This window comes from Centruroides vittatus, unplaced genomic scaffold, assembly GCF_030686945.1.
Source record: "Centruroides vittatus isolate TY-2023 unplaced genomic scaffold, ASM3068694v2 contig_393, whole genome shotgun sequence".
Classification (NCBI taxonomy): domain Eukaryota; kingdom Metazoa; phylum Arthropoda; class Arachnida; order Scorpiones; family Buthidae; genus Centruroides; species Centruroides vittatus.
Window position 1 is genome coordinate 642030 of NW_027122209.1, and position 21398 is coordinate 663427.

Sequence of the window (21398 nt, forward strand, 5' to 3'; positions counted from 1 at the left end):
ATTGTAATGTTGATGGCATAATAAAATTTACTTAGATACCAAACTCATTATGTAAGATCAATCATTTTGAAGTTTTCAATGAATGATACAATAGTAAATTGATAAGTAGAAGAATTCTTACAATCAAACTATATTATTTTCCCTATTCCAAATATAATTTGAATTAAACTTTTATCCAAGAGGTAATTGAAAATATATTTCTCTTTCTTTTACAATTTTAATTAACTTTTGTGATCAGTTTTAATTTAATCATCCATGTAATCCATATCAGTTCTCAATCTTTACTTTGTAACCACCTATTGTAAAGGTTTGGTGGATGATAGAATTGATGAGATAAAATTTTCCAGAATAGTTTCTACAAGAGGCAATACCATTTTCTTTGCCAACTTACAGTATTATTTTCATCCTTTTCAATCAAGAATTGTTAATAGCAGTTCTATATGTTCCATAATGTCATTTGTACTGATTATTAATCAATAAAATACAGTCATTATTGAAAATGAATTCATGCTGCAAAGCAGCAAGATTGATGTTATTTTATCATCATTAAATCCTAACTCTTATATTTAATTACTATATGATCCAATATATAATTTATATAAACTTTTTGCACTGTTTGTTACTATTATAATTTAAAAATAACAGTATAATTAATTTAGAATGTATTAGATATTCTTCTAACCATGACTTTTATATTTTTTAATTCAATGAAATCAATATAATTCCTTGAAGAATTTTTCAGTGCTTCATGTTTTCCTTATTTTTGAAAAATTCTTCTTAGTTGCTTATTTATTTAACACAATATTTATAGGGGATGTTTTCAAGTATTACATCATCCGATTTAACCCTCCCTCAAGTGAACGTCATCAATCACCAGAAACCAAGGTACTCTTTAATTATATCAGCCAGGAGTTTAAACCACTCTTAAATATTCAGGAATTATTTTCAGACAATTTTGTGATAACTGGGGAGAAAAATAAACGACGGATGCGATGATACGTCAAAGACTCACCGTCAACAACCGTCAGAGAGACGAACATAATACATACGAAGCCCCTCTTTCCCTAACCTGAAAGCTGAGGCGTAATACTTGAACTGTCCCATTCTTATACCTTACTTCAGAAATTCTGGATGCTGAGTAAGTGCAGATTTTTATAATAGCAATTTTTAACATAAAAATATAAAAAAAGATTAATTATAATTTAATAAGAAAATCACTTATAAATTTAAAAAATATTAAAAATTCTTGCCAAAAAACCATCATTTAAATTTTACATTAATTAATTACCCTATTATAAATTATGAAAAATATTAGCGAGTTTATCGCATAAATTAGCGATAAGAGCAATCGATTTTTATAAATTATTCTAATATTCAGACATTACACGTCTCAACCATCGAGTTGTTTGTATGGTTGTAGAGATGGTGAAATTTTGCAAGTTTAAAGACCATATACTTCTAGTTTTATGGGTTCATACGTGTATGTTATGTTTTGTAAAGTCATAATTTAACAACTGTTTCAATTTTATGAAGCATTACTTCGTCATCTAAATCACCCACAAAACGGTTGTTTACGTTATAGATATTTAGTTTCACAATTCTTTACACCAGATGGCGACACGAGAATACACGCAACACCGTTTCGGTACGCGTGTGTGATCAAATGTAAACATTAAAAAGCCTGAAGTGAAAGTGTCAACATGACTTATTTTATTAGTAACCATCTCAAACTGTACAGATAAATTACCTCGGTAACGAACAGTCCCATTCTCATTCTGAGGGGGTGATACACAACTATTTGTGGAGGTGTAGAACAGTTAAAGCTAATGGCTGCTGAAGATCACCATTTTGAGATGCTTGTCTGAGCCGAAACAGAGATAGATAGAGAGAAATACAATAGAGAAATCGAAACTCCCCGCATGAGATGAATGCTACTTTCCTTACCCTAATCCTAAATCTGCATTTCTGGGCCCTAAATTGTGTCCATTTTGAACTATAATTTTTCCCCTGCATCATCTCTTCTTACTTATTATTTGAACTATATTACTGTAATAGTAAACCGCGTAAGACTAAATTTTTAAAACTAGTTGGACATAGAAGGCAACTGCTCAAGCTAAACCAGCACCGTATAATTCTAAAAGTTTCTTTTTTGTGTGTGATTGCATCTTTCTTAATACGAAGCGGGGAATTAGAAGCTTGAAAAATGAGTTTTTTTTTTCATAAGATTCTTTTTCATCCACTATGAGTTTAGAAATGAAAAAGAGGTAACCACTAACATAACCCGGCAATCGAACCCGAGTGCGACTTTGAACTGGAGAATAGTTGTTCCTCAACCTGAACGGTCGTGCTACATAGTTCTGTACCACCAGAGACGGTGGACCGGTTGGTAGTGGCTACCCTACACCACGGCTTCCGACAAAGATTGGAGGAGGAGTTTCAGGCCACCGTCCTCGGGAGGCACAGGTATACACAATCGCCACAGGAGCGGAGGTTAAGGGCTCGATTCCTGATAACTCCTCCATTCCAAACACAACCTTTGTCTCGACTAATTTCCTGCCATCTTCGATTGTACATGCGTGTAAATCTCTGTACACGTGCCGACGGCAGGGGTAGAAAGGACAATGTTTATGTATAATCATATATATATATATATATATATACATGTACAGTATGTATAGATATATAAGTGGCATCTACTCCATTCGAGTCGATACCGCGTCGGTATTGCTGCTGCCTGTAAAATTTACACGCGCGCGTGCGTGTTTTGGAATGCTGGTAATGGAACTGTAGCAACCTTGACTGTAGGGTTCTTCAGTTTTAGAACCCATTGTGAGTCTTAGGTTGTGGACAACCTAAAAGCATTTGGGATACAAAATAAAATGTTTCTCCCCATATCGATTTTGGTTCGTTCTCGTTAAATGAAGGAGTACGGCCCATCAGTCAAGGCGCTACAGTGCAAGAGTCAAGAGTTATCGTCCTTCATCTCTTCACCACGGTTCGGTTTGTATTCCAACCCGGGATCGAACTGTAGAAGAACGAATACCTGCATTCGAGGAAAAAGCCAAATTACTTTTTCCGCCGTTTTCCGCACGTATAAACAATCGACTTACCATATCCGTAGGGAGAAGTGTAAAGTCTGCGGGTGGATTAGTGATGACGTAACGCTTGGAAGAAGCTTCGCAAGAGGAACTTGTATCCCTAAACCGGCAGAGACCGATGCAAAGCATTCCGTAACTGCGCAATGCGGAAACGAACAAATCTCCGTAATTGCCACCCTCCTACGAGAAAACGTAGAAAAATGCGTTAAATATTTGCTAACATCATAAATTATTATTTAAAAAATTGTCTACTTACCCCAAATTGTGCCAGAGGACCGTCATAGAGTGAAATTTGACCCACTCGACACCTGTCCCGATTCGTAAGCGATTCAGCGGTGCTGTAACCACCTCGAAGACCCGCTCCTTCTGCTAAAATTAATTCTAGCTCCGGCGTAGCACCACCAGTCACTAACGATCGTATTAGAGTCAGTGCGTTAGCGTTAAAATATGTCTGAAACGGGGAAGAAAAAATATATATGTATATATATATTTAGAAGTGCAAGCCAGAATTTTATGATGTTTATTTACTGTGCTCATCAGTGAATCTAAAACACTGACTGCAAACGCAGTTCCGCACGCAAATGGTTGAGTAAGATATAATTCTGTGTCAGGGTCATCGTCATCGTCTTGGTCCAAAAATTGGACATTTGTGTCATTAACTATAAATAAACAGAAAAAAATTCGTTGCTTATTCTTGAAATAAACTACTTATCAAAATTACTTTTAACTTACTGAGTTCAGTGATAAGTGGAACATTTGTTCCGTAAACCGATCCTCTTCTCTGTAAAACAATAGGACTTCCAAGGGGTGACAAACCATCGGGACCGCTAGGATCTATTATAAAATAAAAATTATATCGAAATAAAGAAACATAAAATTAGATTAAATAACTATCTCACTATTGGTTAGAACGCCGATTGTGTCATCAAACGTCATGGCTTTAATGTTAAGTGAAGCTAAAATGGCTTCTTTGTCAGCCAAAGTAGGATCTTCGCTGCTGGGTATCTTCGCTGACAAGATGACGCACATATCACATAAGTTAATATTAACCGCACGTAAATCAGCTCGACTCAAAGGAGATCCCTAAAGAAGCAGATTGCGATTGAGTATGCAGTAATTTACAAATGACATTAGCTTATGCAAAAATAACATACATTAAGTACAGAAATTTTGGGAAGGTTTTGTAACATTTTCCACTCTCGCCTCAGATAGTCGACATTGCCTACAATGACCACATGTTTGAGTTCGTGGTAGTGGAAATTACTTGCACGGAGAGGCATGACGAGGTTCCTTAAACCAATTAAAGGTGAATCGGGATCGGCGAAAAGACACACAACCACGTGTCCGTTCAGAACTGTCATAGCTGCTTGATTTCGATCCTTAAAAATAATAGGAATAAAATAATAATAAAAGGAGATCATTTATTAATTTCTGTACACGAAAAAACGTTAATATTTATTTCACTCACCAAAATAGAATCTTCAATTGCTCTGGCAGGACACCAATGGAACATTCCCGTGGAATCATATTTCATTTCGGTTTTTTCAAAATCGAAATCCTTGGCCTGATCGTCAGCTAGACCGACAGAAAACGATCGATCCTGATTGGCTGGTCCGTTGCTGCCAGTTGGTCTACTAGTAGGCCTAGGATGACATATTTATGCCGTTTAATAAGAGCACTTTATACTCTTTTTTAAATGGCACGTTTAAGGATTTTAATTAGTTAAATAAAAATAAGCAATTTAATATATAAAACATGCCGAGAATGCATTTAGCTTGGAACACTTAAAAATAAAAATAAAAAAATTTTTAATACTAATTTGATCCAAAAACCGTTTATTCCGACACATTTCGCGTTTTATTAGAATATGCTTCCGAAATTGCATTTTCCCTAAAATACAGATTTTTGGACCATTCAATACATTTTAATTTCCTCTTCGGATGATTTTTTTTTCTTTTTTTTGTATCAATTCGAGTGTTTTGAAAAGCGTGTGAACTGACAATTTCAATTCTGAACGTGCATTGGCCAATTTCTTTTACATGCATTCCGCATTCCTTCAAGCAATATTCAGCAAATTTCCAAGCTTAGCTTTCTAAAAAACAACTGACCAAGTAATTAACATTATGTAAATTTTAAATAATTTAATTTTTTTACATTAACGTTAAAATTAAGTGCATATTAACACCTGTAATAATTTCTTTCTTTAAAAATTTAATAAAGCAGAAACATGCTAAACACTGTCGAGCAATAATTACAATCAAAGCATGAATAAATGCGTACCTTGGTGTAAATTCACCCTATAATATTACACCAAAGTACGCATATAGCCAAATAAAAGATATAAATATATATATTAAAAAAATAAAAATTCGCAAGAAGAAGGATGATAGTGATAGAAGAGAAGCATACATGAGCTTTTTTACTTCATAGGCAAGGTGTAAGCCAGCATACATGTTGGAACCAGTTGTCCGTAAGGCTTGTGGTGTGCCCGTAACCGGACTGGAAAAAAAGAACAGGAAGAGGAAGAATACTGTGATGAAACATTGTGCACAACCAGAATGTGTAATGTCAAGAAGAATCTATACATAAAATCCACGGTGAGGTGCACGAAACAGTGGACGAGCTGCATACACGCGTACATATATACATAAATATATATATATATATACATATACATATATATATACATAAATTTACATATATATATACGTATATATATATATGTATACTTTTTCACCCGAGAGCACTGCCACACGTTTGTAGATTCCACAGAAATGAACAGACACAAAAATATAAAACTAGAACTCGCCATACGAGCATTTTTAAAAATTTTATTATTTATAAATTATTTAATTAAAATTTAAAATAAAATTAAATTTAGTATTCAAACACACATTATTAATTATTATATTAATATTAAAATTAAATTATTAATAATTAAATCTAACTAATAAATCTAAGTGCAGAGACATACAAGACGAGATACGACGTACAGATAAACATTAATCATGCATATTTATGTAAAAATCGTACCTGGAAAATGTACCGGGAGCGGAATGACCGCCTCCACCCGCTCCACGATTATTCGGAGATGTTAGAGGAGTTGTTGGATTACCATGTGGCCGAGTTTTACTACTAGATGTATTTCTTGGACGTCCGCTTGCTCCTCCGTGTCTTATCATGCTAGTTTGAGACTGCAAATTGCTGACTACGAAAAAATTTAAAGGAGTATAATTGAATTACAGATAAAAAGTCATTTAATTTTATGCATGTTAATTATAGAAGCACTCACATCCATCTCCGTGCTCTTTAGTCACGTCGGCTGTCGGAATATAATCTACATTTCAGTTCTTAACGTCTCTACGACTCTTTAACTTACAATTAATAATATTTGTATCGAATTACCTCGTAATTTTACTCTTTTGGGGATTTCGGGAGGCGTAAAAGTGGGAAATGTGGAGTTGTTTAGGTTTTCGTCTGTAATAGTCAAAATACAACACAAAATATTCGAAAAGCAGTTTTATAATGAGAGACAAAAGAACAAAGCCCGTGACAACAATGTGCAAAGCCAAGCTTTCTTTACCATGCCGCATGCAGTTTACCTTTTGTGAATGTCAATTCCAGTGAATTGGTTTTTATGATCATGCAAAAACATTCTAAACATTCTTAACTTTAAAATGAGTAAAATCCAGATTATTCTATTTTTTTTATAAGTCTATATTCTATATATAATAATTTCAATATACAGTATTTAATTACCGGCATGATAGAGAATCTTTGTTTTAAAATTTATCAGAAATAATTTAATGATTAATGTCTCACCTTTGACACTAAAATAGAGTTAAAGCTAAAACATCAATTCACATACACACTCGAGCAAGTTTAAGTGCAATAATTAACAATTCAACACTCGACATTTCTGTGAATAATGATACATTAAAGCAACTAAATAGTTTTAGTTTTATAAAAAATACCAAAAGCGACATGCGAAGTGATATCAGTTGTGTGTATAGAAAATTTATAATTGTCGTTTGTACAGAATAGCAGATATCAGCATTTATTGGGATAATCCGCTCTAATGTACTAAACATAGTTAAAATTGACGTGAAAGCAGACTATGGCATTCTACAATGTACAAAAGCCACGTATACATTTTGTTTATATATAAACATACAGCCACAACTATGTGTCTAAATGGTATAACACCAAATTTCCATTCAATTTCTACGTACTTGCTCTTCCTACAACTTGGACTGCTCTCACTCCTTTCTTAAATAGTGCGACTGTAATGTTAGCGTAATTGTTATTAGAATGAATCTTAAAAAATACTTAAAAGTAATTCGATAAAAAAACTTAGTTATTAATTAATTCCTAAAAATATTCAATACAAAAAAACGACACAAAAACGGAGGACAATATATAATACATAGTTCTACATAGTGACCATTTTTTAACATCTGCAATGATGAATATACAAAAATTTATATTTATGATTAATTAATTAGAAATCTTTACTATATTCCAAGACCCATCTACAGGTCTACGTAATAAAATCACTATACAGTATAGGAAAAGTATTTAACATTTAATGATCATTGAATAAAGATCAAAATTAGTAATAAATGGTCACTCTGAAGGAGAAGACGGCAGAAATTTTCATTCAAGGAATTACACCACAACATTTAAATGTTTAGCAATGCATACAACTAACTAATGACTCACAAAGTACAAAAGAAAAAAAGAGAGAACAGTTTCATTTTATAGAAGTACATGCTTCTTCAACTAATTTTCGCCATTATAAATGCATCTAACTTATAAGTTATGAAAGATAACATATATTAAAGCCTACGCTCTAATCTTTATATTCTAATATAGTAAAAGTACTGATGTGATGAAAGCACACTAGCATATTTAAAGAATAAATTCTATTGATGTCAAGAGGAGCAAAAGAATGAACGAAAGCAGAATAAGGAAGACAAGAAGCCACAGTTCTACATTTCTCACATCACAATTAGCAGATAACTTAGCAGCTATTACCTGGACATCGGACTGCTCCATGTTAGATAAAATAAAAATTATAAAATTAATATATGCTTAATATTTTTACAAATGCGGAAGTTGGAAACCGAATTAACTTAGTTATAATCGAAACATAACCTAATATTTGATTGGGAAATAATGAATAAACTGAATCGCTGTAGAATAAAAAATAAATTAAATAAAAAGCTTAGCTACTTACGATTTTTACATTTACATTTCTTAATTAACTTTTCATCTTTAATATCTTCATGACAGTTTTTACAGTAATACCAGGCTCTGGAAATCATATAAAAATATATTACATTTCAGTCACGAAGAGATTTTATTGTCAATATATTTCTAATACCTTTTAACCTCGTCGGCCGACTGGGCTATAAAGAACCCTTGTGTATTGGTTTGTATTTTAACTTTCTTTTTAGGATTTATGGCAATTTTTGTGTCGGTATTATCTTCGTTCGGAACTTCAATTGCTAATAATAATAACTTCAACTTGACGAAGCACAATCTGCCCAGGAAAAAAAAGAAAAAAAGAAAGAGAAAAATCTCGACAAATAACAGGAAAAAAGAAAGGACTCAATGCACTATACAAGCACGAAACATACTCTGCAGCCTGGGGAAACGTCATTCCAGTAAAAGAAGGCGATAAGTTTTCTGTATACATTTCCATCCCAGTTCCGCACAAATAATCATTTTGCCAGGCTGGCATATCCGGAGACTAAAATACAAAGGAATAATTTTGTTTTTCTTTTTTCTTCATAAATGTGCGAAAATTCTGGCAGTCTATTGAAATTACGTACCGTTTTGTAAGATCTCATGGCGAATAAATTTGCCATCATTGTCGAAAAGCCCGGAGCTAAACAGCTTTGAGCGATGAAACCGAGTTTTAGTTCCGAAACGCAAATGACGTCATCACCTTGTTTCCAATTCCAACTTGGTATATTTAAGAGATAAGCCTTTTAAGATAGAAAAAATGTTTTTGCATTACAATGCAAAAATATATCCGACAGATATTTTATAATGTTACAAATAAGTACCTTGTTATGATATTGCATCAGCTGAATTATGACTCTTATGTCATCTGAATAATTTTTGATGGATATTACTCTCATGATGTTGGCTGCATCTTCTGCATCCGGGTCCTGACAGTATTTGTTGGCTAATACTAAGCAAGCATCTGCCTCGTGGACCTAAAATGTTGCCAAAATATAAGTGTTTAATAAAATTCCCCTTTTAATAGTTATTTTTAAAACTAATTCTAACACCAGACGCATCGGACTTTTTATAAACTGTTCACGTATGTTGCATGCGATTTGTAAGTTGCGTGTTAGCTAACAATGCAAAGTAATTTATATTAAATGCTTAACATTTAATTATATCTTACAGAATAGAATAAAAAAGTTCTATATGGACGTTCGCATGTGTTCACGAATAATAACGGTTTCCGATACAGAGTTTACAATACCCTGTAGGATACCTGCGTGATCACGAGCAAATATCTTTTAGTGACTATGATAACTATATAATGGGAATGAATAATGGAACAAAACAGTTTACACGATTCGTTATTCAATTAAAAGAAAAAAAAACAATTTTAACGCGAAATAAATAATAACAATAATTTTAAATTTTTACCGTATTTTCGAGTTAAAACTTGAAATTTAGTTATACATTGATTACTGTAAAAAACTTAAATTTATTACTCTTCAGTGGAATTTTTTACTCAACAAAAAATCAGATATACAAATACAAGGTTGTTTTAATTTCTAGATAATCTCTATTTTATATTTAATAAAAATTTAACTAAAAATATATTTAAAATATGAGAAAATTTTTCTCTAAACATAAAACATAAATCAAATTTAATGTTAAGTATTCAGGAATAAAATCGCATTTAAATTTTAGCTAATTATGAAAAACTTTAAACAAATGAATAAAAAACCCAAGTTAGTGTAAACGCCATATATATTTTATTTTTTAAATAAATAATTCCCTCGGTCTAAAACGAATTTTATTAATATTACAAAGTTTATAGCAGTATATATATATATATCCCCATCATTCTATTGTGTCCTCCAAGCTATTATTAAATTTTTACTGTGCAATCTTTCTGTGTGTTGCGGAAGTAGTATTAAAAAGTACCTTGACTCTCTGGAGATCGATTGGATTCATCACACTCCCCTGAAAAAATTCTACCGTGGTGAAATGTCGCTTGATCAAACCCTCGAGTTCCAAATCTGGAGGCTTCCTACAATATGAAAACGACAGGATTATTTCATTAAAGCAGCCGTTTTTTATGTAAACGTTAAAGTGATATTCGCACCTGTGCAAGAAGACCACTTCAACATCCACATCCTCACGGTCTTCATGGAGGAAATCCTTCAGGAAATGGGATACCGATTCGTACGTAATATGTCCACAGACCACGATATGCCTAAATACGAATGTTCGTTAATGTCGACGCAGGCCCCATTACACGTACACAACTGACACTGTATTTAAGCACACATCAAGCCAAGACTCGGAAAAATAGAAAGGAAGAGAAAGAGTACAGAAACAACTAAGTTTTAAATATTTGAAATACGAAATCTCAACTTACTTTCTTCCTCTTTCTGACTTGAAGGTACCACCATATTTAGGTCGGGAACCAATCAGGTCTATGATTTCTGGTATGCAGCTAGCAAACACGGCCTAGCAGATTACGTGCAACAATGCAGATGTGCCACGTAGATGCAGTGTAGAAGTGCAGGCAATACAGAAAGAAGAGAGAAAACAACAACAACAGATAGTAAACAGAGTGAAAAGTAAAAAAAAAAAATAATAATAATTAAAACAACAATGCTAGCTATGTGACAATATTCCGACCCTATGAAAATGTGGTACGCTTTTTTATTCCCTTTGCATTAAAATTTTTAACCCTTCTGTAATGTGTTATGCACTAGACAGTGCACTTACCAGTCCGGAAAGAATGGGAAAGACTGGGAAACAGGAAGGTTAAAGATACAGAAAAAGTACCAGAGAAAGAGGTGATAGGTGACAAGAGATAACACGATCACATTAATACAAACATGCCCACGTAACGTGCTGAACATCGACCAGCTAAAAGTGTACGGACCACAGCTATACCTTTTGCCATGTTCCCTTCTATATTCACCACCGTACTTGGGTCTAGTTCCAACTAACTCTAGGATCTCGGGTATGCAACTTGCAAAGACGGCCTACAAATGAATAAAGAAAAAAAGCAGGGGAAAAAGAAAAAAAAAAGATCATTGGGAAATGATTCTGCCATACTGCCATCACTTAAAGACGGCTAAGCAATTTTTAAAATACTCAAAAAATCTACTAAAACTATTACAATAATCATGCATATTGTTTTTTTTTCTCTCTCTCTCTTTCTTTTTTTTAATTCTCCACGTAACGTATTATAAAGCTATTTTAAACATTCCCTAAGCAGGAAACAAGCTTTTTATTATACTATTAAAAACGGTAAAGCTCTTGTTTGGATAAAAACTATTTTGTAACTACAAAAAAAATTTTCTGCATCAGAAATTGTCAGATATGATTAAATCATACACACAAAACAACATATCTACAAGGAGGATAGCTTAGTAATGAATTTACGAATTATCAGGCATGTTCTCATACTTAAAATGCTTGGTATGGTGAAAACAATTCAACTGCCCAGTAAATAAAAGATGGTGAAAAGGGGCTCTTTCATTCCAGGTTAGCCGAGCAGGATATAAAGGAAATAAAACATAAGGGGTAGATAAAAGGATAGGACTGGTAATGTAATTTTTAAAATATTTCGATTTAATAAGTGTTAACAAACCGTCTAATTTCCATTTGTCCATTTCTTGTTCCCCTTTCTTCAATGTTAACATTTTACTAGAACAATTTAAAGAATTAAATTCAGTTATGGTCTTTTATAAGTTATTCCTGCTCTGCAGGAAAAAAACATAACCTAAATTTGGAGATCTATAAATAGGGATAGTTTCCTTATTCGAGAGGATACTGGAAATTTTTTTTTCAAAGTGGATAATTTTTAGACGTACAATTTAAATCAGCTATTCGTATTAATTAAACGTGTATTTACGACGGAAGAGTGTTAGCTTATTACTGAAGGACCCAGGTGTACTTCAACACATCCTATATCGATCCCTATCGGAGCAGTAATGTCGTCTGAAGGACAATCTGAACGGAAAATCGGTAGTGGAATGTCACGAAACTGCCTTGTTGACAATTTCTGAACATTATCGTAAGTAGAACAATCTCTGAAATTATAGTAAACATTCTAAAATTCTGATGAAAATTTTGAGCAATTAATTAATAGCTTCAGAACTTGGGAAAACCAATCCTAACAATTATAATCAGGGTTTTCTTGATTAGAAAAAGAGGAAAGGAATTCAAGAAATATTAAGAATAAATTATAATAAAATTCTGAATTCTAAAAAATAACAAAATATGCAAGAGGAAAAACGTTTCAAACTAAAATACAGGCCTACTACAATATTATGAATTGAATTGAAGTTTTTGACTTTCAAAAACTACAATTTTCTTAACATATTTCCTTAAACTTGCATTATAAATTTTCACTAAATAAGACTTCTAAAACCGAATAACCAAATTAATAATTTTCGATTAAATTACTTAGGCCTGACACTAAGTTGTGTTTTAAAATAATAAAATTGTGTTTTGTTTTTATCACCTCCCTTAAAAGAGCATTTTGAGATAATCCATTTTGATAAAAACCCATCGCTAATAAAATCCGCTATAATTATTCGATTATATCATTATAAATTCTATTTAGTTTATAATATAGTTAGTACATACAAATCTTAACTAATGATTTCTCCATTAATTAATAGCTACATTTAAGAATGATTTTATGTTACTAGTTAAATTAAATTCTTGCTTACCAAGCCCACAAGGATAAAGAAGACTATGAACGCTCTTCCGAGGGTCGTCTTGCAGCAAATGTCACCATAACCTACCGTGGACATAGTGACAATAAGGAAATAAACACATTCCCAGTAAGTTAAGCTTTGAGGATTAGCAAAATCCAGTGGATCTCCTGAGTTTTCTAACTAAAAACATAATCGAGACTCTGATTAATATTGTTCATTTTAAATTTTTTGCATAAGATTTATTAGATTTACTATTTTGTTGATTATATCTATTATAATAATAAGACTCACTAGGTGGATAATACCCGCTGCTGTCAGCCAGACACTGATCACAATGGACACCAATTGGGCTAGGCGTATAGAACTGCTAGTCTTGAGCACGTTCAGATATTGCAAGATATCGGGCACAGACATTAACCGCAAAGCACGCAGAAACCGTAAACCTTATAAGATAGCACCGTAAATGAAGTAATTGCAGATAATGAGAATGTAATAAATAAATAAATAAAACACAAATTTACCAATCCATGTGCGGTCAAGATATATGGAGACAAAGGACGGTGGAATGGTAAAATAATCGACGAAAGAATAAAGTTCCAGCATGAACCATAACTTGTCACTGGCAGCTATAAACTGTAAGTAAAACTATATAAGAAAACAAAATCTTTCGTCAACATTCTAATGATGTTTTCAAATCTACTAACACGTATAAAAAAGTACACCATAAAAAATATATTCAGAGCAAGGTCTATTTGCTGTGTTGTGTTTGTTGCCCAGGACTGACACATCTCGACGCCATCCCTGCGTTTACAAAGTACAGAAACATGTTAACATCATCAAAAACTACTTTCTGATCTTTTAAGAAATTAAAGATTTATCCAAACTGCATAGACAAAGGTCACTCACCCTTTCGTAGAATGTCCGGTACTGATGCAATGAAAGCAAGTATAAAATAGTCAATTTTGCATAAAAATTCATTATATTTTATTTCAATTTAGTTAATTTCAAAAAATAAAAAAAAAAATAACATATATATCTTTTGAGCTATGACGTCAGGATCAACATGGAGTTCTGATCCAGTAATCAATACGCGGCGACGATGCTAAGAAAGGTTAAAATCGATCCCAGCTACGTCATGTAGGAATAATTCTCATTACATATAAACACATAGATCTATATATGTACTGTACATGTATTGTTTTTATAGCTTCGAAATTTTATAAAGAAAGATTACTTTTTTAATGAAATCTATATAATAAATGCCTTTCAGATTATATTACTTAGATGGGGCGATGATTCCCTATGTTAGTAAAGAAAATTACACACTGGTAATTAGACAAAACATTACTTACCGGGAAGCATCGATGAAGTAGATTATTAATGAAGATATACTGAGGAGGAATACCAATACTACCTAAAAATAGAAAGAAATCGATAAAAAAAAAAGAGGAAAACATTTTTATGATATTATTTCAATCAAAAAATATCGAGTAAATCGATCAAAATTCAAAAATCAATTTGATTTAATATTATTTTCGTTTGAGTGATAAGCAATTCTAATTTTAAAGAACAATTCTAATTCTAATTTCTATTTTACTTTACTTTTTCTTTTTAATTCATACAACAGACGTCAATTACGGACGAAAATTATATTGATGTAGATTCTTCAAGTACATCAATTACATTTAAAATTTAACATGTCAAATCTAATATTAATCAAATCAATTTAATTGACAAACATAAAACTAAATAGAGCATCTCGTGTTTTTTAATAGCTCTTCTTCATTCTAATTCAGTAAATTAGCCTGCATTGACACTAATCATGGAAATCGCATAGGATTTGAATAAATGCATAACAAACGCATTTAACAAGCATTAACACAATATAATGCTAGACATTATCGGAAACGAAGACTATCTCTTCATTTTTTTCTCTCAATAAAAATATGTTAATAATCCGAAAATAAAAAGCCAGGCAACAAAATTGAGGATATTTTATCCCAAATGAATTATTCAAAATGTCAATCTTATTTCTGCATCCGTTGGTGGATTATGTAAAAGTGGGTGTGTGCACCCATCAATCATTCGGTTTTCCTCCTTAGATATTCAACTTCTGTCACTTCGATATGTTAAGAATGTCGCTTAAATAAAATATTTGATCCTTCCCCTAGATATATGTTTAAAAGCTATAAAACTCCAAGACTTCATTAATGAATTAGCATAAAATACTATATAAAAGCAGTTATAAATTTCGTTTTCACGTTTTTCTCTGTTTCCACCCATCTTTGCGGTCTTTAAACTGAATTATTTTAATTAAAGAAAATATTTAATAATAGTTTTAATAACATACCAAGGACAAATTACTTCAAACAAAATACCTGGAAAATTTAGATCAAGAATAGATCGATAAATCGAACAACCTTTCTAAGAGAACATCGATAATTACGTCACAAGAACTACCAAACGCCTATTTTTATTGGAAAGAACTATTTAACGTAGTTTATGTTGTTCGAATTTTTGTTGGCCAGATCTATATATCATTTAACTGAATTTATCTTTACAATAAATTATTTAACTCAAGTTCTGTGTTCATAAAAGAAAGATTATTTATAGTTTTTTGAGCTATAAAATATGTAATCTTTACATTCCATATCCAGAAATATTTCTGTCAGTTTTGTGTTTTTTCCTTCTGTTTTTTATATCTGCTGCGCCATTTTTATATTTGGATAAAAATCTTTTTATTTTTGTTTAAATCGACAAACTTTTGTTGACATTTAAATAACCTTGAAAACTAACTTTCTGGATAAAAATTTGGAAAATTTCCCATCATTGATGAACTAGAACAAAAGATGTAATAAAATTTAACATTTCGAATAACAAACATTGATATATAACTTTTTACGTTTATTTAAACATATATTTTAGGTTTTTGTAGGTGTATTCGTTTGTATTAAATAATGTTCCGGTATTACTTAGTACAAAGATCAGTGATGCATCGAAATAATTTCTTTTAAAAAACCAGACATCTTTCTTAAGGGAATTGGAGTCGATTGTGTAAATAAAAAAATTGAGAAAGAAGCAGGTACAGGTGTATCACTAGGTAATCCTTCACTGTCAAGACGAAAGTGTTTCGGTACAGTTAGTCGAAAATATGCAACAACCACTCTATTATACACGAGAATGTACAAGTTTTGAAGTATATAATAAAATGGAATGGCATAATGTCTTATATTAATCTATGTTAAGGCCAAAAGTCAGTTTACAGAAGTGCTACCGAAGATAATCCGTGTCTTATTTAAATCTCCTATTTGAAGTGTTTGAAATCGCATTATGTACGAGTTCGACTTGAGCGGTAATCTTTTATAATACATCACTCAAACTTCTACCTGAAATCACATTCCTCATATAGAATAAAATTCGAAGAAAACATATTTGTAAAAAGATACGTCTGCAATAATAACAAAAAGAAAATAAAAAATAAACTTCTACCAAGTTGTTTCTGACAAGCAAACTAATTGATTAGAAAAGTAGCATAAAATATTACCTGCAATGTCTCGTGTATAATTCAATAATTGAACTGCTTAATGATAAAAGTTATTTTTTAGCATATTTTTTGTAGATATTAATTATTCTTTGTGGTTTGTTTTGCCTTAATTAAAGTATTTCTTTTACAGTATTATTCATTGATATTAAATTTTCAGCAAAAATTAACTATCAAATAATTTATCTAGCTGAAATATTTCAAAACTATGCAAATGTTCTAGAAAGTTTCTAAAAATTAGAATTTCATCTACATACATGAATCTACGATTTAAAATAATAAATCTAGTAAATGTCAGGCATGGAAATAAAAAAGCAGGTTTTCCAAGTATAAATTGCAAATACGACTTTAGTCATGATTGATCAGTAAGTTCCATAAATCTATTTTTTCCTAGTGAATGACCATCTCGGGGTTTTATTCTAGAACCATTTCAGACGAAAGTTTGGATAGTAAGAGGTAGATACATCCATTTATCATTCCAAAACTAATTTTATACTATGAAATATGTTAGGGTTACAATTTGTTATAACCAATATATACATATACACACATATATATTCTTTGCTTCGTTTTAAAGCCAGCTGCTTTACGAGTTAAGACTTACTATTTCTAGCAACCAAAAATAAAACTTTTCACTTTGCTTTAAAAAAATACAGGCCTATAAATTTTGCTTATAAAAAACAAATGTCGATAAAACTTACATAATGGCAATTTTGGAAGCAAAATTAACGAAAAATAGCTTCTTCAATTATTATTCCCGTACCGTATTTTGAACTAAATTGTCATGGGAGAAATAATTCGAAATTTTCTACAAAGCGCAACATCCAGTATAATAAAACTTTTTCAGTATCACGCAATTCTATCGTTTTCCTACCTGACAAAATGATATTTTCTTATTTATTTTTTGAAGAAGATTGTATAGAAAAGAAAAATTAGCCTAAATCATTCGGAATATCGTAAAACTAAGAAACAAAACGAAAAGTAGGCCTATACATTTTTCAGTTTTACAATTTTACATATAAATATTTTTAAATTGCAAACGGATACGTTTTCACGAATTTTTAAAAGGAAACATATCGCGATTTTTTAATATAATTTTGTGTAAATATTGAAACTATATTATTGAAGATAATAGATAATTAGAAATTTATTCTATTTGTCTCCTTAATGCTTCTAACGTGTTTAGAATAAAGAGGAAAGTTTTAACATTAGGGAATGACATTTGGTATTCCGAATGATCTCTCTTTAGCATTAATATCGTAAAATTGTTCCTGTGTCCTTTAATATTTTTTAGAATAGCCCACAACATTCGCACTTTGCGTGTGTTTTCGAAAAGAAATGTAGATTAGTATAAAAACATATTCATTTAATAATTATAAAATCATTTTCCATATTAATCCTATCTGTATGCGTCTTGTTAAGAGAGATAACAGCTGTGTCTCGACATTACACGCATTTACCCAACTTATTAACAAAACCTTTCAATCAATCATAATAAGTAGCACATCTGCCGAAGACGTTCATCTATTTTTATTCCAGATAATGTTCAAAAAGAAATTTTCTAAATTTAAACTGTTGAATATAAAAAGAGATAGATCATAAGAACGAATTTTGAACGATTAGAAGGAAACAATTCACTCTAAAATTACCGATTGCGAAACTACTATCTAGACGAGATAATCGTAGCATTTAATTATCGATCGTTTGATAAATAGATGTGTATTTAATGTTTGTTAGGAGGAAGTGCAGCATCTCCTTTATGTAAAAGTATTGCCCAATTTTATCGATCGAAGAAATTACTGCGAAGTCGCATGCTCACGTGAATAGAAAATCGCAGCTGAATTCCGTCTTTTGTACATATTGATTGAAAGAAGTCGAGACGATCGTTTGTCGCTCCTACAACTCATAAATGAATCCAAATTAATATTTCGCTTAATAACTAACCTGCCATTATGGAAAATGATTCAAAATGTAAGAAAAAAATCTATAAAATCTTCTACGCTTTTATGACGTAGCATTTACGTCGATCAGCTGTTCGATCAAGCTCGATAAAGCGTTTTCATTACTTCATCAAGATATGGAGAGCATGGTCGGTTAACGTTATCTACATGTCGGCTGTGATGTCGCTAAGTGGATCAGTAAAGCAAATGGAATGGAACGTGACCATTTTGATTTACTATATAACCTGTTGCGTTAATCTGTACTTTAACAGATAATAGAGATAAAACGCAGTATGCGGTATCACCGATATTTTTAAATCCTCGATAAACTCGATCAGAGTTTAAAAATGGAATAAGAATCCTTTTCCGTGTCGAACGTCAAGTACTTATAAGTCAGACAAACAGAAGTATGTCGTCATGGTAACAGGAAGATTCATATAACAATTGAATAATGTCTACAGCATGGAGATGTTTCTAGTAACGCTTAATTTTTAATAAACTCTTAAGTTATTCGATGAACGTTAGGATATAAAATATAAACAGTATACTTAATATTTATATCTCCACGTTTAAATGGTATATTTTTGAGCCTCTTCAAACGCTTTCGAGTGGTTCAAAAACATACTATATTAATATTTTACAAAATAAATTGAAACTACGCCTTGTGCTGAAAAATTAAACAGTTCTTATGATAAACGAGAGAATTACAGAAGTTTTAGGCACGCAAACTACCTATCTGTTGCAGTTAGGAATTATATATAGATCCGGTTATTTTTTATGATATCCCTTCTAATGCTACCGTACGAGTTATTAATCGAGGTAGATATTAAAACAAAAAATATTTTAATATTTGATGAAGATTTTTAAAAAGATGGAAAATGTCACTTACTAGTATTCTACCAGTAGTTGATTGGCCAGAGATCAATTCACCAGCCCAATCTTTAGCTTCGGTCATAAATCCGATTTCTGTTTCTCCGGGTGTTTTATTAGCTCCTTTTAAGTCACGTTCTTGTTTTTGTTTGGCCTGAGATGGCTTGTCCTTCCGACAACAGAGGAAGGCGAATGCCCTCCATAGAAGAATAATGAACAGACCTGCAAGGAAAGTGAATATACTTGACAGCAAAAAGCACCACCATTTTCTAACTTTCATACACTCTTGATGAGGAGTTAAGGTTGTCGTCGTTCCGAATCCATCCACGTCGACTTCTGTTTCTCCAGCCGCCATGACACTGCTTTCAGCTGCCGTTCTTTATATAGATTAAGCTTGCGAGATGAGAGTTCATAGTCTCGGATATCTGGAGTGTTCGCCGTATAGCTGGCGACCAGAACACGTTTAACTGTTGATTTTTACATGTTCGATGTGGTCGGGAGTTTTAAATGATCATCTGCGTCATCCATGTCGGTGCTGGTCATATCGCTGTCTGTAGAAAGCGAAGAGCTGAGATTGTCAGAAACCATTTTTAAAAGTCTTGTTTGTACTATCACTGCGATGACGACTGAGTAGCCAGTTCAGTTGCTACTCCAGCGCCGCACAGGAATAAACACCACGCATGTGCTATGACATATGCGCTATCCTCATTCTGACACTGCAATGATAAACACAAATAATTCAACTGTTGTAATCATTAAAGTAACGGTTTCCTCTCTAGCCAAAAATTATTCATAACCTACATCCCTATCGCTCTTGTAAAACGGCTGTTAAACTACTGCTCTTATTTAATAACTTATTAATAACTATATTATCCTAACCGTGAATTTTATGTATGCTTGATAAACTGTAAACAAAGAAAACAGCATTGTTATTTGGTCAATGACCCGGAAGATTGTCCATTCCGACGTCTATATATTACATATGCTTGACTTAAATTTATTCTAATAAAAATGAATTAATGTCCTCGAGATAAGGGTAATTATTGCTCGAAACATTTTACGATTAAGTTGAAGAGTCTGTCTGTCCATCGCCTGTTACTTCGCTTTATCTGAGATCCGAGTTTACTTTTTAAATAAAATACTACCAAATGTATTTATTCCCATGGGTTGCACACACACCTGGCGTAGGTAAAGCTGTCATGGATAATACAGTTAAATTTAGTGTTTCTTTAAACTGAATTTCTTTTAGATAAATGGCTTTAAGTCCGACTGGATAAAACAGAATAATGCCTTTTCTATTTAAAAAAAGAAAAACTTTTTAACTTATTTAATTGATTTGTTATGTTTTTAGTATTCTTTTTAAAATATTTTAATATTTTTCAAAGAAATGAAAGTTTTTGCAGATAAAAATAAATGAAACTTCACTTCACAGCTTATATACCGTAAGGAAAAATCACATTTACAGGATTAATTTTGCAGACAATTCCGTCATCAAACATTTAGTGAAGTTCATTTTTTACTCGAAATTATAAAACTTAATTAAATACGTTTTATTTATATAATAATATTTGATATAACATCTGAATTTTAATTTAACTTATTTTAAATCAAACATTTATTAAAATAAAGCGATATATTATTTAACAAGTAATAAAAATTAACTTAATGATTAAAAACATAAAAGCATTTTTTAATACTGGCGCTTATTAATCATCTGTAAGTAAATGTTAATTAATTAAAAGAAGACGAATAACTACTTTAATTTAATTTATTACATACATATAATTTTTTAGAAAGTATTAATTGTAACAAGATCTAAAAATGAGTGACTATAGTTTGTATTATTGAGACATATCAAACTAAAATAATTCTCCCTAAAATTATTTGGAAATTTATCTAATTTATTTTTAGAAAAATATCATTTATTTTCCTTTATTTATAACCAACAATCTGCATAAATTTGCTATTTTTAATTTTAAATTAAGTAATTCAGTTTTAAGCAGTTTAA

At 31.5% G+C, this 21398-nt stretch overlaps 1 protein-coding gene across 1 annotated transcript; it reads right to left on the reverse strand.

Annotated features, from left to right (window-relative positions):
* Positions 1 to 1687: 1687 nt before the first annotated feature.
* LOC136976063 (calcium-activated potassium channel slowpoke-like) lies at positions 1688 to 20112 on the reverse strand. The gene is made up of 29 exons (XM_067271254.1): positions 19410 to 20112; positions 14392 to 14453; positions 13946 to 13966; positions 13744 to 13840; positions 13561 to 13672; positions 13331 to 13482; positions 13052 to 13219; positions 10735 to 10826; positions 10459 to 10569; positions 10278 to 10383; positions 9173 to 9325; positions 8936 to 9091; positions 8741 to 8853; positions 8485 to 8643; positions 8338 to 8414; positions 8136 to 8150; positions 7331 to 7381; positions 6504 to 6575; positions 6391 to 6435; positions 6132 to 6306; positions 5508 to 5597; positions 4567 to 4741; positions 4253 to 4477; positions 3998 to 4181; positions 3831 to 3932; positions 3627 to 3757; positions 3355 to 3549; positions 3111 to 3278; positions 1688 to 3043 (listed from the first exon to the last, which is right to left on the reverse strand). Exons 1-29 carry the CDS (start codon positions 19743 to 19745, stop codon positions 2963 to 2965), a joined length of 3624 nt encoding a protein of 1207 aa, XP_067127355.1. The 5' UTR covers positions 19746 to 20112; the 3' UTR covers positions 1688 to 2962.
* Between the last annotated feature and the right edge of the window lie 1286 nt (positions 20113 to 21398).